A 23,499-nucleotide genomic window follows, 5' to 3' on the forward strand; every position below is an offset into this window, starting at 1 on the left:
AAACAACAGTGATAATATTTTATATTTAAATCAGTGGTTATTTTTATAGATGATAAAAAAAAAGATTGAAATTATATATATATATTTTTATTATTGGATAAAAATATTTTTTCTTTTAATAATAGGGCAATATTCAATTCATTTCAAAAACTATGGTTTTAAACTAAACTGATATCTAATTAAGCTTTTAAAATAAAAATAAAATTAAAAAAAAAGCTATATACATACATATATGCATTTAAATATATATACAAATCCATAAATATAAAAAACATGAGGTTTGTATTTAATTTATAAATATCAGAATGTCTTTATACTTAAATATGGTTATTTTGATAGGTTAGTAATAACTAGAAGCCAGCTCAATAATTTTTCTTAATTTAACAATTAAAGTAATTTTTTATAGGAAAAGTACTATTGTTATTAGAACTTCACAAGATCTTTTCCTTTAAAAATAAAATAAAATTGGATAAGTATTTATCTAGATTGATTCATTGTGAAAGTAGATTATATTGAAAGTAGAGTTAGGAACCTTACAAAAGAATACTTGAAATTGAGGTTAAAAAGACACTTTAGTCTCTACTGCTGTAATCAATACTAAAATAATAATATAGAGGCACTGAACCATGTCAGATAAGATTGTGTTTTTGGGGCAATCTCATGGTATTATTTATAATTTATTTGTGTATGCCATTTATTTTATAAAAGGAAAATATATCAGTTTAGGATTAAAAGAAAAGCAAGTATTCCTTTAGGTGAATATTCAGCCTAATTATTTTAAAGGATATAATTTAAATTTAAATTAGGACAATTTCATATAAATTTATTATTTAAAAAGGAAAATCAATAGTTAGTTTATTTAAAATAATAATAACCATCATTTATTTTGGAGAAGTAATAAAAAATTACACACCTTAAAACATAAAGATAATAAAATCAGTAATATTTAATACACAATAAGTTTATTTTGTTCTTAAAAAAATTAGAATTTTTCCATTTATTTTATTGTGCATGGCAGTCCACGGTGGACTGGTGAGGGGAAAGGGGGGCGTTATAGCAATCGAAAGAAGCGTAGACACGCACGAAATATCTTCGCACGTGCCATATAAAAGCTAGGTGCCTGCATTCGGTTGCTCGTCTCCTTCGTCAGAAGGAAATTCATTTCCTTTTGAGGGTTTAAGTTTGGATTCTCTATGTCAAGTTCAGTTACTTAAAAAATCACACCATCTTCTTCAATTTCCAGGCCGGATCTCCCATCAGGTATTTTTAATCTCTTAATTTTCTAGCTGCTTTTTGTCATTTTTTGCCGTTACTTTTTTATTTCGCGGAAAAAAATTCCCTAGAAAGTGGAATTTCTGGGAAGTGATATATGTAATTAAGCTGAACTAGCTTCGTTATTTGTGTTTTCATGGCAGGAATTTGACAATTTTTAAGTCAATTAATGCAATTACTTGTGTAGATACTGATAATCTAGGTCTTCTTTTCTAGGTCTTTGCAAGTGTTTACTCAGTATTGTATTTTATAGATACTGATAATCTATCTGGTCTTCATTTAAATTAATGCTTCTCTCTTTCCTTTTTTGTAATTGAATATGATGTATAAATTTTGACACAAAAATTAAAACAGACCGGGTAAAATTGTAACATCTGGTATGCAGGAGCTCATCTGTTGATTCATTTGTCTTATAATAGGTGAAATGAGATGACGTCTTCACAGCCATCACATAATGTTGAGCTTGAGGCTGCAAAATTTCTGCAGAAACTCATTCGAGATTCTACAGATGAGCCGGAAAAATTGGCTACAAAACTCTATGTGGTGTGTGTGCTTTTTCATTTGATAATTACCCTTAGTTGTTTCATGTTTTTGTGAATTCTAATGATATTAATTCTTGTACTTGTCATGTGTTTGCAATTCAGATATTGGATCACATGAAAAGAAGTGGGAAGGAACATTCTTTGCCATATCAAGTGATATCAAGGTGAGACTTTTCTATTGATTTTGAATTTTGTTCCATTACTACGCCCGTTTCTCATATATTCTTTATCTCCATATGTTAATGAGAAATGTGAGAAAGACAAGTGAAGTCTCTGAATAATTGTTTCGGGACTGCTAGATTTATTGTCCTCTCATGTGAGGTAAATTTACTTAATCATGCTAATGAGGTAATAACCAAAGCATTTAATGGTGACTGAATTGATTATAACACAAGTCTTTTATGTACTTAAGTTTAATTATGGTACTATTTTGGTATGATTCAGGTGGTGATGTTAATGTATGTTATCTGACTCATAATAATAATATCATCCCATTTCGTGTTCATGATTTCAAGTATGAGACAGCACATGTCTGGTGGAAGATACAATTGGTTATGTTTTCTTGTGTTATTAACTTCTGGAGCTTCTTCTTTCAGACTGCAACTCAATTGTGGCATTCATTGACCACAGAATAGTGCTGCTTGATTGAAAATCTAGACTGAAAAAAATGATTGTAATAAAAAAATATTTTAGAATAGAATAATTTAGTGATTGTCGCTTTGGTGAATGTGGTGGTTACTGCATATTTGGCACTTAAAAGGGACCTTATATTGTCCGTATAATGTGTGCATGCAAACATAATCTCATTACATACTGCAGGATCACCTTACTGGTTGTTACAAGTTGTCTTGTAATTTGTTCTTTGTTTATCTCTGGTTTAGTTAATCATAACTATTTTTCTGTTATTTTTTCTTATCTAGTTGCCTATTGTACTTCTGTATGTCTTATTGTCGCACGGTATAGTTGAGATTCTTCTTTTTTGAACTTGTTAATGGGGATATATCTCTCTCTGGTAGTTATTTGACAAAATTTTTTTATTCAAGGGCCATGGAGACTGTCATTAGCCAACATGGTCTTGATGTCGAAGCATTAATCTCCCGCCTTGCCTCAACAGATGGAACTCAACTAGGGGACTCAGCAGGTAAGAATAATGTCATCCAAACCTTTGTTTTCCTATTGTTCCTTATGGTGACAAATTTTGATGTGAGCATGCAGGATCTTCCCAGGCGGCTGGAGTTGCACAAGATTCTAAAGTGGGTTTGGCTGAAAATGAAATTTCTGAAAGTGATCCATTTGCTTCTAGCAGGCCACCTGTTGGCCCTAGTGGGGCAGGCCAAGATTATTATCAAGGACCTGGAACTCACAGGAGCAGTCAGTCATTTGATCATGAAAGTCCTTCTAGTTTGGACACTAGATCTGCTAACTCCCAATCCCAAGAAAGAGGGGCGAATCAAAAGGATGGAAAAAAAGCTGCTGCTAAGAGGAAGAGGGGTGATTCTTCTCTTCCATCGGAATCACATACTGACAACCCTCAACAACATGATGCTCGCAGCGGCGTAGTTAATCAGCGGAAGGCTAAAACAAACAAGATTGACTCAGCGGGGAGTTTTCCAGCTAGAGGTGGTGAAAATGCTGGCTTTAATATGGTTCCTGGTAGTTGCCATCTGGATGTTTCTTCTGCTCATATACCGGCTGGGCAACAAGGTGTTTCCCTTCCATCTGCCCATGAAAATCTATCTTCCAGGACTGCATGGAATCAAAATAAGACTGGCTTACCCTTGGAAAGATCCCAAGTTCCAAGGTTTTCTTCTAATTCGTTGTCTGGTAATATGATGGCTGAAGTTCCATTGCAGCAACCAACAACATCATCTCTTGGAGCTGGTAAGCATTTAAAAATGTTAAATCAAATTATGATTTCTTAGAAATGTTTTTTTTTTTTTTTTTCATTTCGTGGAAGATTCTGATTTTGCATTTTTCACCTAAACCAATGTTGGCATCTACAGAGGAAAGAGGTGGACCATGTGAGGACATCTTAACAATAAAATCTGATTAGCTTATTTTATTGGTCTACAAGGAGAAATAGGAATGACTTCTTTTCTTTTTTTTATCCTTCTCTTTTGTTAGACATTGTTCATAAAAAAGGCTGGAAATTGGCACACAATCTTCCCTCAGTTCGTTATACTGATCTTGCCATTGATGTTACTGGTTTTTAGGTCCTATTAGCAAGGTTCATGGAGGAATGCCTATCATTTCCAGTTCATACTCAATGGGGGAGCTAGGATTCTCAGGCCAAGTTCCCTTTGGTAGTTCTGAATTTCTGAAGCATGGATTAGCTAAAGGTTCTGTATCAAGTCCTTCTGAGAAAACTATGGAAGCTCATTTTTCACCTACTAATCGGGTGGATGACTTGCCACCGTCACTTTCCACTGGAAGGATGGAAAATGATGGGGGAAGTTCAAATATTTTTGCAGATGCGAACAAGATTATTCAGGTACATTTTATTCGTTTACTTTTTTAGAATAACGACTTTTACTATCTGCTTTCCACCCAAAATAATCTTCCTTTTATTTTAGTTTCACATTGCTTTTCATTATCATTTGTCAGATAGCATAGTGGGGATAATAAGGTTGCTAAGTGTTTGCATACCTGCACTATGTTAACTGTTTGGTTTTTCCATTTTTGTTCTTTGTGCTGCTTCTAGGAATATTATTGAAGTGACTAGTGAATTTAGTGTGTAACTTTGAATAAAAGGTAATGCAATAACATAATTATGATTCTTCTTTTGCTTTGGGCATTTCAAAATGTAATATGAACACCAGTCATGACACAAAAATGGATTAGAATGATTAAATGGAAACCTTGTTTTATGTTGGGAGATAAAATGTCTTCATGGTAGATAGTGTAGGCTAGTGCTGCTACCAGTTGATATTCCATGAGTTTGCAATTTTAGGTAGCACCCATGCATCTGTAGCAGAAATGAATTGCTCTATTCTGGAAGTGTCTTAATGTGTAAGATGATTTAACAGTTTTTCACACATAGGTATTCTTGTAGAGAAAAATCATAGGGTTAGTTTACTTTTTGTGTATAAGCTGAATAGTGAGGCAAATTATAAATTTCTGCCCTCTTTAGTTCTTCTTCTTCTTCTTCTTTTTCTTTTTCAATTTATACATTTGTGCATAGATTATTGAAAAAAACTGTATTATACTTTGTGTAGTTGCCCAATTTTTTTAATTTCAATGTTACTTGCTGGTGTTCCTTTTTCTTGGTTTGATTAAATGAGGAGTCTCTGCTCTTCATTTGCCATATCCTGCTTATTATTGGGGTTGACAGTGGATGTGGTGATCTAATCTCTGCTGCTTTTGAACTTTGGTTTGGTTTATATTATGCATTAGACACCTATTAGCACTTCTAGAGGGATCAGACTGCTACTGGCGCGTTTTTCGATGTTATTCTTTCCATTGGCGCTTGCAATTTTGTTGGTGGAGTTTCTTTTGCCACCCTGGCTTTGTTAATGTGTTCTTTTGGGTCTTTTTAAAGGAACAAGACAAGCAAAACAAAGAGGTGGATGACGGTCTTTACCAAATTCTAAATATTGCTAGCTATGTCCTTAGAGTTAATGTTTTATCCGCCAAATATGCAACTGCTAAGAATTCAATTTGGGATATTTTCTGACTTGATTCGTCTTTCTGTGTTTTAGGTTTCTGCTGTCTTGTCATGCTTTTATTACTAATCTTAAATGTATTGCATCATATTCTTCACGTGGCATCTCTTATTTTGAACTTTGTGGTTTGATAATCCTTATGTTGTGTGTTATTTTATCACCAGGGTGGCCGACAGAATAATAATTCTGAAATGACAATGCTTAGAGGTACTACTCCTAGAGATATGGGAAAATTTGTTGTTTCTCAGCCTGGAAATCCTTTCAAGGATCAGCAATTGAAACAGCTCAGAGCCCAGTGCCTTGTATTTTTAGCTTTCAGGTGGAGAGACCACTCCTTAAGCTTCCACTTATTGTTTTGATCACGAATTATTTCTGTATACATATATGATATACATATGCTGGTCTTCATTTTGTATTTTCTAATTATTATTTGCAGAAATGGTTTGGTGCCAAAGAAACTCCATCTTGAATTAGCACTTGGAAATATTTTTCCTAAAGATGGTAAGAGTCCTTACTTTATCTGATTATGAGCTAGGCAACCTCAACTTGGAAAGGTTTGGACATGGGATCCTTACCTGCCAGACTAGATTGGCTGGTTTTATTGATGGGTCTGTACTATTAAATCCTTCTAAGATCTGACCTGACACATATCATATTTGGGTGGGACTTGGGCTTTATCAGCTCATTTGGCTGGGCTTGGGCGCTCACTTGAGGCCTTTGTCTCAGGGTTGAAACCTTGGCCTCAAATTTGCTCATGATTTGGTCTTCATTTTTTCTATTTATTCTACATATCTATTTCTTGTTTCTGATCTTAGTGGTCTTTTCTTCATGAATATCAGGTAGTAATTCAGAAGGCCCCCGCAGAGAGCTGATTGATCACAGAGGAAAGGCACAATCTCCTCTTGAGCCCACTAGCATTCCTGAGGTTTCAATGCCATTTGGGAGGCTGAATAATGCAAAGGAAAGTGATGGAGTTTCTCCAGGCACCTCATGTACTGGTAGATTCTTGGATGGAAACTCCTTGTCTAAAGAATGCGATAAAAAAATGGAGGACAGAAATGCTCAACCTACAGACGTCTCAGTACACATGGACGAAAAGAAACACCTTTTTGCTACTAGAAGACTGGAGGCCGAAATACAGAGCCAGGACAAGGTGGAATCGCAGGCACTGTTCACCACCGCAATGCAGCAACCTGATTCAGCAAGGAGTGGTTTAGCATCTAGTAACCCTATGCACAGCATAGAAAATGGCCATCTGCAAGCAGGAAGGGGTGACCTAGCTGCTTCTGTAATGAACATAAATAAACAAGTGAACCCTGATGCAATTAGCTGGACTGGAATTGGAAACCATAAAGAAGCCCGGGGATCCCTTCCATCCACTGCTGTTCAGCATGAATTGGTACCTGATAGAAAAGATAATTGCCCTCGTCAGTTTCAAAGTCGCGGTGGCAGTAATATTTCAGGTAATTAACCCACTGATGGTCAATCCCTTTTGCTCTTTCATTAGTAAAGCGGTTGAAATCTATTCAGGAGTTGACAGAGATGATCTTTCAGCTGCTCTGATGGATTGTTTTGATGCATTTAGTATATTGGAGGGAGAGTTATGTATTTAGAGATTTACTGCCAACTTTTTCTTAATTTTGAACATTGTTGCTTCTAGACTAGTTGATAATGGTTTCTTCTTGCTGCAGAACAAGATGAGGAAGACAAGTCAGCTTCTTCTGATTCTCCACCTTCTCCAAAATATACCATGTCAGAAAAATGGATTATGGATCAGCAGAAAAAGAAGCTATTAGTTGAGCAAAATTGGGTTCTAAAGCAGCAAAAAACCAAACAAAGGATTGCAACTTGTTTTGCAAAGTTGAAGGTTTGTTATAGGTTTTTGCTTGATGTATGTTGTTATTTTTTTTGTCACTATCGGTTTGTGTTCCATCTCTTCCGGCCAATTTCTGTGCAGACACTTTATTGTAAAATATAGATATAGGTTATTACTTCCAATGTCTGCTATGCTAAATATGAAACAATAGGATAGGGAAAAACAAAAGGTCCAATACGTATTTACTGGATACTTTTAGGGAGGGCGAAATGTGAGCTCATCGCCGGATTCGGAGTAGTTCAAATCAAAGAGTTCAAGATATGCGGATTAAGCGAGTTCAGCCGTGGGCAAAAAGAATGAAATGATCAATATGGAAAGCATAATGCAGTAACAAATTAGCTCAGATGAGGAGACATGTTTTATTTGAGAGGAAAATGATTTGGAATTTTCTTTTCATTCATATCTTACTCATTATATGTCCTTAGAACAGTTTTGAGGTTGTGATATTTTTCTACCTTGCTTCACTTCTCTGCTAAATTTGTTGAAAGGTTTTCCTTTGCTGAACTTGTTGGTTTGTATATTGCCATGCATTATACACTGAAAAAGACTCTTGGTTATATCAAATATCTGCTATTGCATTCACATTTTGTCTTGTCTTTTATGCTTACCGTGCAGGAAACCGTAAACTCATCCGAAGACATATGTGCAAAAACCAAAAGCGTCATAGAATTGAAAAAGCTTCAGCTGTTGGAGCTCCAACGTCGTCTTAGGAGGTGAATTTATATCTATTGCCGCAGCTTGTTAGATATTACGAACTAGAATGTTAACTTTTGGTGACTTTTGTTGTTTTTCTTGGATAGTTATAGTTTTTATTTTGACACTTCTCGTACAAAAATGGGCAGTGATTTCCTGAATGATTTCTTTAAGCCAATCACGTCTGACATGGACCGCTTAAAATCATTTAAGAAGCACAAACATGGTAGAAGAATAAAACAACTTGAAAAATTTGAGCTGAAAATGAAGGACGAGCGACAAAAGAGGATTCGTGAGAGGCAGAAGGAGTTCTTTGCTGAGATAGAAGTTCATAAGTATGTATCTCTTTGTGTTAATTTCAAGCATTACTTGCCCATTATCTGTCACTCGCAGGTACACTCGCATTTACACATATCCGAGATCCACCCACCCACGTACACACTTGTGTTCTTTTAGTTCTTGTTGTATCTAACGAAATTATAACTTGTTAACCTCGTTTTAATATCACTTTAGGGAAAGGCTGGAGGATGTGTTTAAGATTAAGAGAGAACGGTGGAAGGGTTTTAATAAATATGTGAAGGAGTTCCATAAAAGGAAGGAGCGTATCCATCGGGAGAAGATTGACAGGATTCAGCGTGAAAAGATTAATTTATTAAAGATTAATGATGTAGAGGGTTATCTGCGAATGGTGCAGGTTAGCATTATCTTACTAAATTTCAGTGTTGTGTGAAGCTGCTTCATTCACTCATCACCAAACAAATTTTGGTCATTTCTTAGGATGCAAAATCAGATCGTGTTAAGCAACTGCTGAAGGAGACTGAGAAGTATCTTCAGAAGCTGGGATCCAAGTTACAAGATGCAAAGGTTATGGCAAAGCGCTTTGAAAATGATATGGATGAGACCAGAATAGCAACTACTGTTGAGAAGAATGAAGCTGCTTTTGATAATGAAGACGAAAGTGATCAAGCGAAGGCAAGTCTATTTCCTGCGTGCTTTCTCAAGCTTACTTTGCATTTTTTTGGCTGATTTCATTATTGTTAAATCATTTTGCAGCATTACATGGAAAGCAATGAGAAGTACTATATGATGGCTCATAGGTATGAATGTTCTTATTTAGTACACTCATTAAAATTGGAGTTCTGTTATTTGGTTTTGTGTAGATGTTTTTATTTTCCTTGTCCTTTCTCCCTTTGTTTTGGCGGTTAACTTGTATACACTGCCAGCCTGTGGCTAAAATAACTTTTAATTGCCTTGGTGCAGCGTAAAAGAGAGTATTTCGGAGCAGCCAACTTGCCTTCATGGTGGAAAATTAAGGGAGTGAGTAGAATGTGTTTCTGTAATACTACAGTTGTTTCCAATCCATGAAGTCCATGTCTTCTGAATTCTGGATTTAGTGTATTCATTTGTATTCTCAGAGTGCTGGTTATGGGATTTTTATTTTTGTTATGTTTAATTGGTTATATATATTTGTGATATTTTGTGTGCATGACTTTTACTTCTCTATTTTCATTTTTATTTTGAAATATCTAAAATTAGAGTTTTTGACCTTTAGATACCAGATGAATGGACTGAGGTGGTTGGTTTCACTATACAACAATCATTTGAATGGGATTCTTGCTGATGAAATGGGCCTCGGGAAAACTGTTCAGGTATGGGTTTTTTTTCCTGACTATCTTCTAATTTTACTAAACTAAATGGTGTCTGCTTCCTTTAGTTTTGTCTTTCAGATTATATATTTCCACAGTAAAAACCTCCTTCCTAAAGAAGGAAACAATGAGCTTATGCCTTGTCTTCTTCCTTTTCTTTTGGCAGGTTATATCACTTATCTGTTATTTGATGGAAACCAAAAATGACAGAGGTCCTTTCTTGGTGGTTGTACCTTCTTCTGTTTTACCGGGATGGGAGTCGGAAATCAATTTCTGGGCCCCAAGCATACATAAAATTGTATATTCTGGGCCTCCAGAGGAGAGGCGTAAGCTATTTAAGTAATGGCAGATTAACTCAAGAGAGCCTCCTTTTTCCTATACTGTCTTTTCTGTATTATGATTCTAAGCATGACTTCTCCCTTGTGTTTCAGGGAAAAAATTGTGCACCAGAAGTTCAATGTCCTTCTGACGACATATGAGTATCTGATGAACAAGCATGACAGACCAAAACTGAGTAAAATACATTGGCATTACATTATAATTGACGAAGGTCATCGCATAAAGAATGCTTCTTGCAAATTGAATGCTGAGTTAAAACACTATCAGAGTGCACACAGATTGTTGTTAACTGGAACACCTCTACAGGTAACAGAGCTTCCTGCTCAGTGCTTTTTCTGGATTGTTATTTGTCCTTCTTTCATTGGTCAATGATAGATAAGTTTTCTTCCTTTGTGTTTCAGTCTATGATTTTCTGTTCAAATAATGTCTTTTACCCCTTGAGTTCTGGTGCGAATTTGATTATGCACTCAATGTCCATTGCAGAACAATCTCGAGGAGTTGTGGGCACTGCTTAATTTTTTGTTGCCTAACATCTTTAATTCATCAGAGGATTTTTCTCAGTGGTTCAACAAACCATTTGAGAGTAATGCTGATAGTTCAGCTGATGAAGTAAGCTTTTTGACTTGTTCTAGCAGTTGAGATATTATGGTTTCACTGCATTATCGCTCCTTTTGTCCTTCTTGCTGCATCATAGTGAATGTTCTTACATTCTGGATTTGCGTACCCAGGCTCTACTATCTGAAGAGGAGAATTTGTTGATCATTAATCGTCTCCATCAAGTTCTTCGACCATTTGTACTTCGAAGACTGAAACACAAGGTCCATAAATTTATCTTTTGTTGCATTTAAGGAATAACTTTGCTCATGTGAGAGTGAAGCTAAACTTTTGCTCTGAAGGCTTTGCAGTTTTCTTTAGGTTTTGCTTATCCTGGTCAATCTAAGTTCATAAAACATTTGGTTTTGAGATTTCCTCTTATGTCTTTCTTGCATCTCGAATTCATTTGCTAGGTTGAGAATGAACTGCCTGAAAAGATCGAGAGACTTATAAGGTGTAATGCTTCTGCATATCAGAAGCTTTTGATGAAGAGGGTGGAAGAGAATCTTGGGTCAATTGGAAATTCAAAGGTAAATATAGTACATTTTTTCTCACTTCATTATCTTTTAAGTGAGAAAGGGCAACTAAACAACTTTATGCATTTCAGATAGTTAAATGTTTAACCCTAGAAAATATCACTTGCAGGCTCGATCAGTGCACAACTCAGTCATGGAGCTCCGGAATATCTGTAACCATCCATATCTTAGTCAGCTTCATGTGGATGAGGCATGCGTTTTCCCTACTTAACCAGGCTTGGGTTTAAGCTTAAAAATAATTATAGGAGATAGTCCAGCTGTCTGTTTGTGGATAAGAAGAGAAATTTTGTTAAGAAGATAGAATATGCCATTGAGGGCAAGGAATCCTCCTAAATAACTCAATGGACAACTAAATTAGAACATGAAAACAAGCTAAATAATGCTTTCCTCAAGTTGGATAAATTGAAAGAATCCTCCCAAAAGCTTCAGTGTTGTAGGCCCTCGTAGAAGCCAAAATCACCACCTTCTCTCACAACAAACTCTGGGATGTATCCTTGACTTTTGAATTTACTCACATTTTACTCCATCCACTGTCTCCAAAATCCAACTTTGTGAAACCCTTTCGCATCCCCCTTATTATTTATTACTTCAGGAGCTAGTGGATCTTGTGATTTCACTCAATTTCATTAATATCATTTTGTACTTCTAATCTAAGCCTTGATTTGGATTACCTTATGTAGGTTGATAACTTGATACCTAAGCATTTTCTGCCGCCAATTATTAGGCTTTGTGGAAAGCTTGAGATGCTCGATCGGATCCTGCCAAAACTGAAAGCAACAGACCATCGAGTATGGATTTTTTCTCTAGATTTGCCAAATTAAGTATTTGATGTTTAGTAGTTGTTGATATTTTTTGTATTGTGTTGATCCCAGCAGGATTGTACTTTAATATTTTGAAATAGCTTTTCAAAATTATGATTGAAAATTTGAATTTTAATGAACTATTTGAAAATAGGATTGACATACAGTATGAATCAAGGAGTCTTTTGTTTTCTCTTGGTTGTCCCTGTTTGAGTTTTTCTTGAACTTATTCTTTCCAATTCTTGGTAATTCAATACTCTGTATTTGTTGAATCTGTTAATATGTTGTCAAAAGATTCATGTGGCTACTTCCTTATAGTGCTTAATTTGTTTAATGGGTTTTTTATTTTCTTTGGGGTGGTGACCCAGGAAATCCTATATATTTTTTTGCACTACAGCTTTCTAAACACCTTTTCATAGTTTTCTTGATTGCGAGTATTTTTGCTCTGTTCTTTTGTCTCCAGTAGTTAAAATTTTTGCATTATACTAGTGTTTTGAATATTTTACTACTATGGCTGGGACCATGCAGGTTCTTTTCTTTTCAACAATGACTAGGCTGCTTGATGTTATGGAGGAGTATCTCACCATGAAAAAGTATCGGTACCTGCGGTTGGATGGACATACTTCTGGGAATGAGCGTGGTGCCCTTATAGAACAGTTCAACAAATCAAATTCTCCCTATTTTATTTTTCTGCTCAGGTAATACATCTTGTATTGATATCGCATTCTTCCTTTTCCAGGTTTTCCATCAAGGAATTGTAAAATTTGTATTTTGGGGGTTCTGGACATTGAGGAGCTTGAGATAGGGGAGGGAGATATATATATATATATTTTTTTAATAACTTTCATTGGTTGGCTTAGTTTTTGGTTATTATTTACTGCAAGATTGTAGAATATTTAAAATAAGCATACTGGAGGATGTAGGAAGGATAATCTACATCTGGATATGTAATGACCTCTAGGCCATTTGTTTCATATTTTTTCTTTTCAAAAGAGAGGCAGTGCGCTTTATGATTGAACATTGGGGAATTCACTGTGTAATATAAGTTAATGTAACCTTTTTGATACCTTAGAGATTCTGCAGTGGACAAATCTTGCACATGTAGGTTGTTTTCTGCAGCAATTGCGAATGACTTCACTAAATATTGTAGTCCCCGAGAGCTTTATAAAATTAATTACTTTCTCAATCTTACTGTATTGATGTGTGCATTAACATTTATGGAAATAAATGTTGAAATTCTTGTGAATATTCTATGTGTATATGGATATAAGTGGAAAATGCTAAGAGTAGATTAGGTTCCATTAGACTGACTTTTGAATATGTTGTGTTAGCATTCGGGCTGGTGGTGTAGGAGTGAATCTGCAAGCTGCTGATACTGTGATCATATTTGATACTGATTGGAATCCTCAGGTTAGAAATGAAATTGCAACTCCTTTGTTTGCATGAAATGCTAGTTTGTCATTCTAAAGCTACCCTATTTTTATGTTTGTGCATTTTCAGGTGGATCTTCAAGCACAAGCAAGGGCTCATAGGATTGGTCAGAAGAGGGATGTGCTTGTTCTTCGATTTGAAACGGTATTTTTTCATTGTTATTTTGGTTGGCTGTGTTGTGGGATAAGTGAATTTTGATTTTCTGAATTTGGAAATGGCCATATTACTGATGCATGCAGGTTTTTGCCAAAAGTTTTTACTTATTTCCCACTATCCTGCAATTAATTTCCAAATGGATTGGGTGGATGAATTACTCCCTGAAACTAGAATAGTATACTTGTACTTTATAAAAGACAGCTGAGTTTTTGAAGGGATATATGTCATTCTGTATTCTCTTTTGTCTTGCCTTTAATGCCACATCTGGAGTGTACCTACTGTTGGTCTTAGAGGATTGATACTTCTATAGTGTTTCACTTGAAAGCTAGGAAATATTTATCTATGCTGTTTCACGCTTTCACTTTTATGCTGAGAGCTATTTGAATTTGATTTGCTTTTAGCTGTTTGAGAAATAGACAGCCAAAGGTCATTTTTGGTTGCAAGGTTATAAATAAATTTTGAAGTGTAAAATCTGAAGAAAGATTTGCATAGAATGGAAAATTAATTGCTTGTCTTGTTAGTTAGTTACTTGTTTTTTTTTTTGCTTGTCTTGTTCGAACTATTCTTACCAGTGCCGAAGTCTATCACTGAAGTACTATCATTCATTGCCACTAAAGTAGATCACCGCAAATGTCTTTGCCACCCTTGCAACTATTTCACTTCTACTAGTGCTGTCCTCTCTGCCACTGCTGTTGACTAGTCATCTTCACTGTTACACTGCCATAAGCAAAATAAAAGACCATTTGGGAAGCCTGCCCTTTCTTATTGCTTTTGCTTTGTAACTGAAACAAGCTCAAGTTGTTAAATCTCATTTCCAGAAAGCATCGAATGAAATGTTGCCTATTTGGCTTTTAAGGTGTGCATAGGTTGTCTTTTAGTTTGAATTTGCACTATGATTGAAACATGCAATTTTTCAAGGCATGTTAACTGAGCTGTACCACAATCATTTCCTTTTCTTGAGAGAGTAAAAGTCCTTGATAGTTGCAGAATGAATTTTCATCTTTGTTTGATAGCCTACTGTTAAGGATTCCGGGAGGGAAAAGATAAACTAGTGATATGAAGGATATGTTTGCAATGATGAGGTAGGTTGTAGATGGATGATGTTGAATTTTAGGCTATTTTATGATGTATATTATTGAGTTATACTTAGATTGTCTTTTGAAACTGGTTCAACTTTTCTCAGGTCCAAACTGTTGAAGAACAAGTCAGAGCTTCAGCTGAGCATAAACTGGGAGTTGCTAACCAAAGTATTACTGCTGGTTTCTTTGACAATAATACAAGGTGATATGAGATGTTTCTTAAGTATATGATTGATACAAAAATTAAAAGCAGTTTCAAATTGTTTTAACTCATCGCTGATGCTATTGGGGAAATTTCTACGACATTTTTACAGTGCGGAAGACCGTAGGGAATACTTGGAGTCCCTTCTACGGGAGTGCAAGAAAGAGGAAGCTGCCCCTGTATTAGATGATGATGCTCTAAATGATATCTTAGCCCGCAGGTAAAAAAAATTGTTTCAAGTTTATTTGTTACAGTTACAGATATAACTCTAAATCATCTACAACAATGCCCTTTAGTTTGATAGTTATTTTGTGAGGCATGCTGATTTATTATTAATATCACTTTAAAATAAGTTATTCTCAAAATTGCCCCCAAATACATCTTGGTTACCCCCATGTCATTATTAATATGTCAGCATGAGAAAAAGGTGTTGCTCGTGCTTATCTACGCCTTGAGTGCAATGCGGTGTTGTTGGATGGCTATATTGAGCCCTAGTCACACTATGTATGGTTCTTTCTTTTGTTGGTTAAAAACTCATCTTGGGTCTGTATTTGGACAGACTTCAAATTTCTAGCATTTCTGTTGCCTTCTAAGTCGCATCCTAATTTTTCCTGAGAACTAGTGTCTTTTGTTGTTTGCTTACACCGAATTTCCTATGGGTTTTATTGACAAGTTAAAATTTCCTTGATATTTTGGCAGTGAGTCAGAGATTGATGTGTTTGAATCAGTTGACAAGCAGAGGCGGGAAGATGAGAGGGTATGTATAAATTTGCATAAACTTGAGACCTAAATGCTTTTCTTAGGATCTCTTCCTAAACTTTCTCATTTTGCAGGCAACATGGAATAGCTTGCTATTGGGACACGGTATGGATGTTCCTGGGCTGCTACCTCCACTGCCTTCTCGCCTTGTGACGGATGATGACTTGAAATCATTCTATGAAGTGATGAAGTTGTATGATGTACCTAAGACTGGGCCAGCTAGTAATATTGGCGTTGGGGTGAAGCGGAAGGGGCAGTCTGTTGGTGGCCTTGATACTCAGCATTATGGACGGGGCAAACGTGCAAGAGAGGTTTGTTTAATTTTGATTCTTAAAGAGCATATGCTTTGTGTAGTATAGTACATGCCCTGTGATTCCTCATTTTGTTTTATTTCTAATTCTTTACTTCATTAGGTGCGCTCCTATGAAGAGCAATGGACAGAAGAGGAATTTGAAAAGATGTGTCAGGTTGACTCTCCTGAGTCCCCTAGCATGAAGGAAGAAATTACAGAAAGGAACTTGCCAAAAGATGATAGTGTGCCTGTGGTGGCAATTTGTGTCACAGAAGCTCAGGCCCCACTGCCACCACTCCCTCCACCACAAGCAATGGAGCCTCCACCACAAGCAATGGAGCCTCCACCACAAGCCGTGGAGCCTCCACCACTGCAACAGAGCAAAGAGGTAACTCCGCCATCTAAGCGGGGACGTGGCAGGCCGAGAAGAACAACCTCAGATAAATCTCCAACAGCAGTAGTACATCCAGCATCATCTGGAAATGGAAAAGCGGATAGCGGATTGCAGAAAGGAATTGAGTTAATCCCCTCAAAATCCTTTGTCCCTGATTCTTCTTCTGGTTCAGATATAGGGGTTACTAATATAGCTGCACCTCAGGCTAGTATAGGGATTGCTCCTTGTTCTGAGCCTACAACCCCTTCAGTTTCTGTTACACCCAGCTCACAATCTACTGCTGCTTCTGTTGTTACTCCTGGCTTACAATCTAATTCTGCTTCTGTTGTTACTCCTGGATCACAATCTACTTCTGCATCTGTTGTTACACCTGGCTTTCTATCTAATTCTGCTTCTGTTATTACTCCTGGCGTTCAATCTGCTCCTGCTGGGTCTCCTGTACTTATCCAATCTAGAGGGCGAGGTCGGAAGGCTCAAAGTGGAGTACAAGCACCACGGCGCAGGGGAAAGAAACAGGAGGCAATACTGCCCGCTCCTCAAAATTTGGCTGTTCCTGCTCCAAGTATAAATGACCAATCACATGATACATCTGTTAATCAATTAGTCAGTGTCACAAGTGGAACTGTTTCTAGTGTTCCCATGGCTCATTGTCAGAGTAGTTTATCTGCTGCTACCACAGAACTCACTAGTGGAACTACTAATTCTGAACCGGTGATTGCTTTGGATTCTAAGTCAGCCCCTCCTATCTCTTCTAACTCTACTACTGTTCAGTGCTCTGCACCTTGTCCTTCTGCTCCTACACAAATGAAAGGGCAAGGCCGGAAGACACAAAGTGGTGCAGGAGCCGGAACACCACGACGTAGAGGAAGGAAACAAGCCATGATATCGCCTGTTTATCCAGATGCTTTGGTGAGTCAGGTTATATCAGATAAACTTCTGCAGATGAAATCTGAGGAGCCATCGGGAAGTAAAGCCACAGTTGTTATGAGTAGCCAAGAGACTCATGGTTGTGAACAGAAGGATATTGACCTGGATAAATCAACTAAGTTTTCCGGTCAGGATAAAAAATCAGCCAAGCAATTGGATGATGTAGCCCAAACTCGGCAACCAATCTGCTCCTCAGCAATGAATATTGGTATTTCCAGATCTATTTATAAGTTTTTTTGCATGTAAAATGCCATGGGACTTGTGCAGTTCTACTCGTCAATGGATTATACATTGTTTGCTGATATTGGAGAACTAACTTTTGCAGGTACATCTCCTGGTCAGATTCTAAGTGCTGATATGCGTGATGCGGCTTCGCTGACAATGGAGTTCTCAGCTGAAAATAGCCCTTCAAAAGCTAAAGTTGGTGAACAAGGAAATGTAGGTAGCATTTCTCTACTTACACCTACGATAACTAATACCTCTACAGAGGTGGTTCTCAGCCAATGCTCAGAGGATAAAGCATGCCCTGCTGTCGGTCATCCGAGAGAGTCGTTTCCTGGTTCTGCTGCTGTGGAAGGCAGTGCCAAATCTGTGCCTCAGGTAGCTGTGGAGATTACTTCCAGTTCCCAGCCAATTGCATCCTGTCCTTCTGTTTCTCCATCCTCCCAATCCATCCTTCCTGAAGCCATCCAAGTTAAAAGGCAGGGTCGAAAGACTCTAAATAGAGCAGAAGCACCTAAGCACCGGGGAAAAAAACAGGTTCCAGTTTCAACTGCTGTCGATGCTTTGGCTGGTCAGGATTCCGAAATAAATTCACAATCACATAACAAATCCAGGGATTTATCAGGGAGGAGGACCATGTCTTTGAGAAGTAGACAAGATAGTGATCTTAAGGAAGCTGCCCATATCGTTCAGGTATTTACTTTATGCTAATGTTCTATCTTTGAGGAGAAAAAGGAACATTAGACCTGATTACCTAGATTAGCCAAATTTTTTATGTTTATTTCAATTTTTGCTAGAAATTTCAATTGTATTAATGTATCTATTTTATCCAAAGTATGTAGTTTTAGTTTCAATTGTAGTAGCACATATGTGCTCAACTTAGATCTAGTATTTTCTTGATAAATTGATCTGTAAACCATATGCCCAAAGGTCAAAAATTATAAATGGCCTTTTTCTTTTAATGAAATCGATTTTATTTCTCTTTATTGCTGTTATGAACCTAGTAGGGCTACTCTGTGCTGTTATTAAATGCCAGAAAGAAAGATAAAATAAATATTTTGTATGTTAATATGTTGGAGAGAAAAATTTGATATTATTGTATTCAGGAATGTATTGAGAATTAATCTCAAGATTCCAAAACAAATAGCTTAGATATATGTAAACAAATATTCTCAAGATATCTTGCTAATACATTCAGATTTGTGGTTGCACAAGGATCAGCTGGAAATTACACAGACCTTATACTTGAAAATATATTTGAATGTTCTGGCTAAAACTTGTGACTTCTGTTTTTAAATTTTTTTTTTTCAAATTCGAGTTGTTATGCTTGTTATCATATTTAGCTCTTTGACTGACTAATGTTTACATTCTTATAATTTTAGGAGGTGTGTTTACCTAGTAGCTTAGTTGGTCAAGATCCAAAAAGAAAAGAGACTACTGGAATTCCTGCTTTTAGCCGAATTCAGACTGCTGATGTGACTGATGTTGCACGTGTGATGAAGGAGATTTTCTCTGAGACTTGCACATCAAAAAGTAAAATGGGTGAGTCTTTTAGGAATGAAGGAACAAGTACCTCAATTACACCTTTATTAAGTAAGACACATGTAGAGGTTGTGAAAAACCAAAGGTTAGAGGAAAAATTGCCCTCAACTTTGGAAGCACCAATTCCATTTCCGAGGACTTCAGTTGACAGTTCTAGCCAGTCTGAGTCTGGAGATGGTGTTAAGATGGAAGATGACCATGTGTTCACTTCAATTTTGAGAAATGACAGCTGTGTTGAGAACTTAGCGGATTCAGGACAGGCTTCTTGTGAAAACCAAGTCACAGAGGGCAATATGGAGGCCACCTGTGCAGCTCCAGTCACTGTTGGTGAAGAGGACAATGTAACTTGCAATAGACCTGTTCCTGATCAGCTCGCAGGTCCTAGTCCAGGGTCCTCTGCGAATGTAAACTCAACAGTTGCATCTCGAGATGCAGCAGAGCCTTCTGAAAAGACTAATGTTTCTTCTTGTAGACCCTGCCCTGATGAACTTGCTGGTCCTAGTTCTGTGTCCTTTGGGAATGAAGTAATTTTAGCAGTTGCATCTCAAGGTGCAGCAGAGCCTTCTGGATTGACTCATGTTTCTTCATGCAAACCTAGCTCTGATGAACTCGCTGGTTGCAGTTCACAGTCCACTGGGAATGAGGTACTTTTAGCAGTTGCATCTCAGGATGAAGCAGTGCCTTCTGGAATGACTGATGTTTCTTCTTGCATACCTGATCCTGCTGTACTTGCTGGCCCTAGTCCAGGGTCCTCTGAGAATGAGGTACTTCTAGTAGTTGCATCTCAAGGTGCAGCAGAGCCTTCTAAAATGACTCAGGATATTTTTGGAGATGAAACTGTTCTTTCTTCGAATGAGCCACAAAAGTCTTCCCCTGCTGGTGTTGGGTGTCCTGTAATTTCTCAGGAGGCTGCTGATGGTGGCGATAATCTCACGGTAATTCAACATGCTTCAGTTGTTATGGAGCCTTGTGACGATAATTCAACTGAAGAAGTAGAGGCTTCAGCAAAAGTATCTTCTGAACTCGTAGTTGCTATAGAAGGTTCTGCAAATGCTGTTGGTCATTCCTTCGTCAGCACACATATTACTCCTCGTCCAAGTCCAGATTCTGGTGCAGATGGCACTCCTGCAGTGACCGAAACTGAACCTGGTAACATCAATGCGCCTTCTTTGCAAGTGTCTGTAGATACTAGAAGCATTCAAGGTCCCACAATTTGCATAAAAGACGGTGGTTGTGATCAGCTTATAGAGTCTGCACAAATTTCTGCTAGTCCTTCCCATTCCAAAGATGTAGACTTGCCTAGCATGGCCCTGAACAGTTCTAACAATGAAATACAGCCTTGTCCAAAAGAGCCTCTGGAACTTTCTGCTCATGGCTGTAGAAGCCTTGAAGGCTCTACAATTTCTGGATCATTTGATGCTATGGGTAGTCATTCTCCGCTGGCTAAGTCTTCACTAACACTAGATCAACCAAAAGGATCTGAAGCAGAAATGGGTAATCAGGGGGGTGTCTCTCAAACTGGTGGGATTATAGCAGATGATTTATCAGATAATATGGTTTTGCCTTCATCTCCTTTGATTATGGAGGAAGAAAAGAACAGAGGGTCATCCGAACAGGATTTATCTGGGAGCCTTATTGGACCAAGGGAATCAGTAAGTTCTGAACATGAAATCACTCAGCAAATGGATGTATCACATGATATTGCTGTGCCAAAGACTATATCACAAAACATGGTTCTACACTCATCTACTTTGCCAACTAAAGCAGACAAATTGAACAGCACTTCTGAGAAGGGTCAAGTTTACAGCTTGGTGCAAGAGGAACCAAAAGGATCTGAAGCTGAAAAGGGTGATGGGATGAGTGCGTCTGAGGTTAGTATGGCTGCGCCTATATCGGAAAACATGGATATTCTATCATCTTCTCCGGCAATAGAAAACAAGGTTGATGGCTCATCTGATGAGGGTATGCAATGCAGCTTAGCATTAACAGTAGAATCAAAAGGGTCTGAAAGTGAAAATAATGATCAGTTGGATGTTTCTCTGGTTGGTGCAGTTCTGCCTGAAACTGGAAAAAGTGATCCAATGGATATTTCTGAGGTTGTCGAGGTTGAAAAAGGGGATGAGCTAAGTGCATCTGAGGCTGTTATATCTGAAAACATGGATATTCCATCATCTTCTTTGGTAATAGAAAAAGACAAGGCTGGTGGCTCATCTGACAAGGGTCTGCTTTGCAGCTTAGTTTTACCAGCAGAATCAAAAGGGTCTGAAAGTCGAAATAATGATAAGATAGATGTTTCCCAGGTTGCTTCGATTGGGCCTGGAACTGAAAAAAATGATCAAATAGGTATTTCTCAGGCTGTTGAGGTTGAAAAGGGTGTTGAGATGGGCGTGCCTGAGGTTGTTATTGTTGAGCCTATATCAGATAACATGGATATTCCGTCATCTTCTTTGGTAATAGAGAAAGATGAGGCTGATGGCTCATCTGATAAGGGTCTGCATTGCAGCTTAGTAATACCAGCAGAATCAAAAGGGTCTGAAAGTCAAAATAATGATCAAAGAGATGTTTCTCAGGTGTGTGCAGTTGTGCCTGAAACTGAAAAGAGTGATCAAATGAATATTTCTCAGGCTGTTGAGGTTGTCCCTCTAATTGAGAACAGTGATCAAATGAATGTTCCTCAAGTTGATGAGCTTGCGCCTGAAATTATATCAGAAAATGTGGTTTTGTCTTCATCTTCCCTCGCCTTGGAGGATGAGGATGGCAAGGCTGTTAAAGGCCCATCTGAAATAAATAAAAATGGCAGCTCAGTGGAACAGGAATCAAGAGGATCTGAAACTGAGAAATGCAAGTCAATTGTTGCATCCCAGGTTGGTGGAAATGTGCCTGAAACTACATTAGAAAGCGATGTTGAGCCTGCACCTTGCTCGGGGATGGAAGACGTGCAGATTGACGATTCATTGGAGAAGAGCCCTCATAGCATCATGGTAGAATTGGAGAAATCTCGTCCAATGGGTGAATCTCTTGATGCTGGGATAGGGCCCAAAGATTCTCAGGTTCGTAGTATGAAGCCTAAAGATTCTCAGGATTGTAGCATTGTGCTAGATGGATCTAGAAATGTTCTCCTACCTACATATGTTTCAGCAATGCATGAAGAGAACACTGAGGATGCTCCTATTAAGATTCCAGAGGCAACAGAAACGTGTGAAGCTGAAATAGATGATCAAAGTGAGTGTAGTGGGATGATTTCAGACAATGTGTTGGGAAAAGAGGTTCTATCTACATCTTCTTTGGTGGCGGAGGGGGAAAAAGTTGATGTCTTATCTGAGAATGCTGCAGTTGACAGCTTAGAAGCATCCACGGTGTCAAAAATGTCTGAAGCTGAAGTAGGTGATCGAGTATCTTGTCCTGAGGTTGGTGGAATTATACCAGGGAAAGTATCTGCCAACATTGGCTTACCTCCATCATCATTGGAGGTAGGGGATGATAAAACTGAGGGCCTATTTGGAAAAGATGAAGCTCAGTAGCACTAGAGAAATCACAAGAATTTGTAGCCAAGTATATGAATCAAGAAATTTGTTGTACAGCTGTGTTAATTTCCTGCTACATGTAAGCCAACTGTGAGGGGGCTGAATTGACACATTTATTCATCATGTACTGTATTTTCCCCCGTATAACTAATTTAGTTGCATTGTTATAGAGTTCTCATCTTCAAAATATTTAAATTCTTTGCTTAGTGTCATTGTTACGCTTTACTGTGGGTTACTGTTATTACAAAGCATTCTCTTTTTTTTTTTTTTTGCATCAGCTAGTGTAAGCATAATTTCCCAGGCGTGAAAGTAGAGGCATCATGCATGGAATTGGTAATGGAACACCTCGTGCTGGATTTATATTTTGTGTGGAAACTCAAATCATATGATTGGCCACCCATTTATTGAGTTCAAGGACCTGTATAGTGGTTTCGGCTATTTGCTACGCTCCCTATGCAAAATTGGTGTGATTAGGCTGGTGTAATGGCATATTGTGATAAAGTCATAGGAGAAACCTTTGGTGCAGGTGGCCCTATTAATATGCATGCTTCATTCGTGTGCCCACATTTCACGTTGTTTCTTCCCTTTGTCTCTCTTGATCTTCATGTTGCATTGCACTGATATGATCCCAGTTAGCTCTAATTCCCATTTCTTTTCGTCGAGCATTAGGGTTCCTTTATTACTAATATTTATTTATTTATTTATCAAGCTTAGTTAATGCTGTCTTTCTTCTTTTTCTTTTTCTAATAGTAATATTCCCTTGTACTATTATGAAGTTCTATATACAGCACTGTGGTTTTCATGTTTTCTATGCTGTTACTTTGGTGTACATTTTTATGGGGGCCCTGAGGTATCCTTTAGATTTATCCATGCTACAATTCTGTGACATTACTGCTACAAGAATGCAATTTCAAAGTTGGGTTACTCCAGTTTTCTAAAATATATTTCATTTTTTGTCAAGTATCTTTTGGTTCGTGAAAAAATAAAAAAGAGAATGAAAATGAGAATGTA

General features: G+C 37.4%; 1 protein-coding gene and 1 long non-coding RNA gene across 2 annotated transcripts; both read left to right on the plus strand.

The window, feature by feature from the left end:
- The first annotated feature begins 1,106 nt into the window (after positions 1 to 1,106).
- Positions 1,107 to 22,677, plus strand: LOC8262377 (chromatin structure-remodeling complex protein SYD). Its single transcript, XM_002516811.4, has 34 exons — positions 1,107 to 1,260; positions 1,692 to 1,815; positions 1,917 to 1,978; positions 2,858 to 2,955; positions 3,030 to 3,695; positions 4,028 to 4,305; positions 5,641 to 5,795; positions 5,913 to 5,977; positions 6,316 to 6,939; positions 7,168 to 7,343; positions 7,968 to 8,065; positions 8,195 to 8,380; positions 8,559 to 8,739; positions 8,823 to 9,017; positions 9,099 to 9,142; positions 9,306 to 9,362; positions 9,598 to 9,694; positions 9,858 to 10,030; positions 10,123 to 10,336; positions 10,514 to 10,639; positions 10,759 to 10,848; positions 11,038 to 11,154; positions 11,270 to 11,350; positions 11,841 to 11,948; positions 12,489 to 12,658; positions 13,292 to 13,370; positions 13,461 to 13,535; positions 14,731 to 14,828; positions 14,941 to 15,048; positions 15,528 to 15,585; positions 15,662 to 15,898; positions 16,001 to 17,408; positions 17,526 to 18,115; positions 18,805 to 22,677. Exons 2-34 carry the CDS (start codon positions 1,702 to 1,704, stop codon positions 22,483 to 22,485), a joined length of 10,509 nt encoding a protein of 3,502 aa, XP_002516857.1. The 5' UTR covers positions 1,107 to 1,260; positions 1,692 to 1,701; the 3' UTR covers positions 22,486 to 22,677.
- Positions 13,542 to 14,622, plus strand: LOC125371120. Its single transcript, XR_007217388.1, has 2 exons — positions 13,542 to 14,403; positions 14,561 to 14,622. It is a non-coding gene; the product is annotated as an uncharacterized LOC125371120 (long non-coding RNA).
- Positions 22,678 to 23,499: the final 822 nt, after the last annotated feature.

Source organism: Ricinus communis, chromosome 9 (genome assembly GCF_019578655.1).
Source record: "Ricinus communis isolate WT05 ecotype wild-type chromosome 9, ASM1957865v1, whole genome shotgun sequence".
In the NCBI taxonomy this organism is placed as follows: Eukaryota; Viridiplantae; Streptophyta; class Magnoliopsida; order Malpighiales; family Euphorbiaceae; genus Ricinus; species Ricinus communis.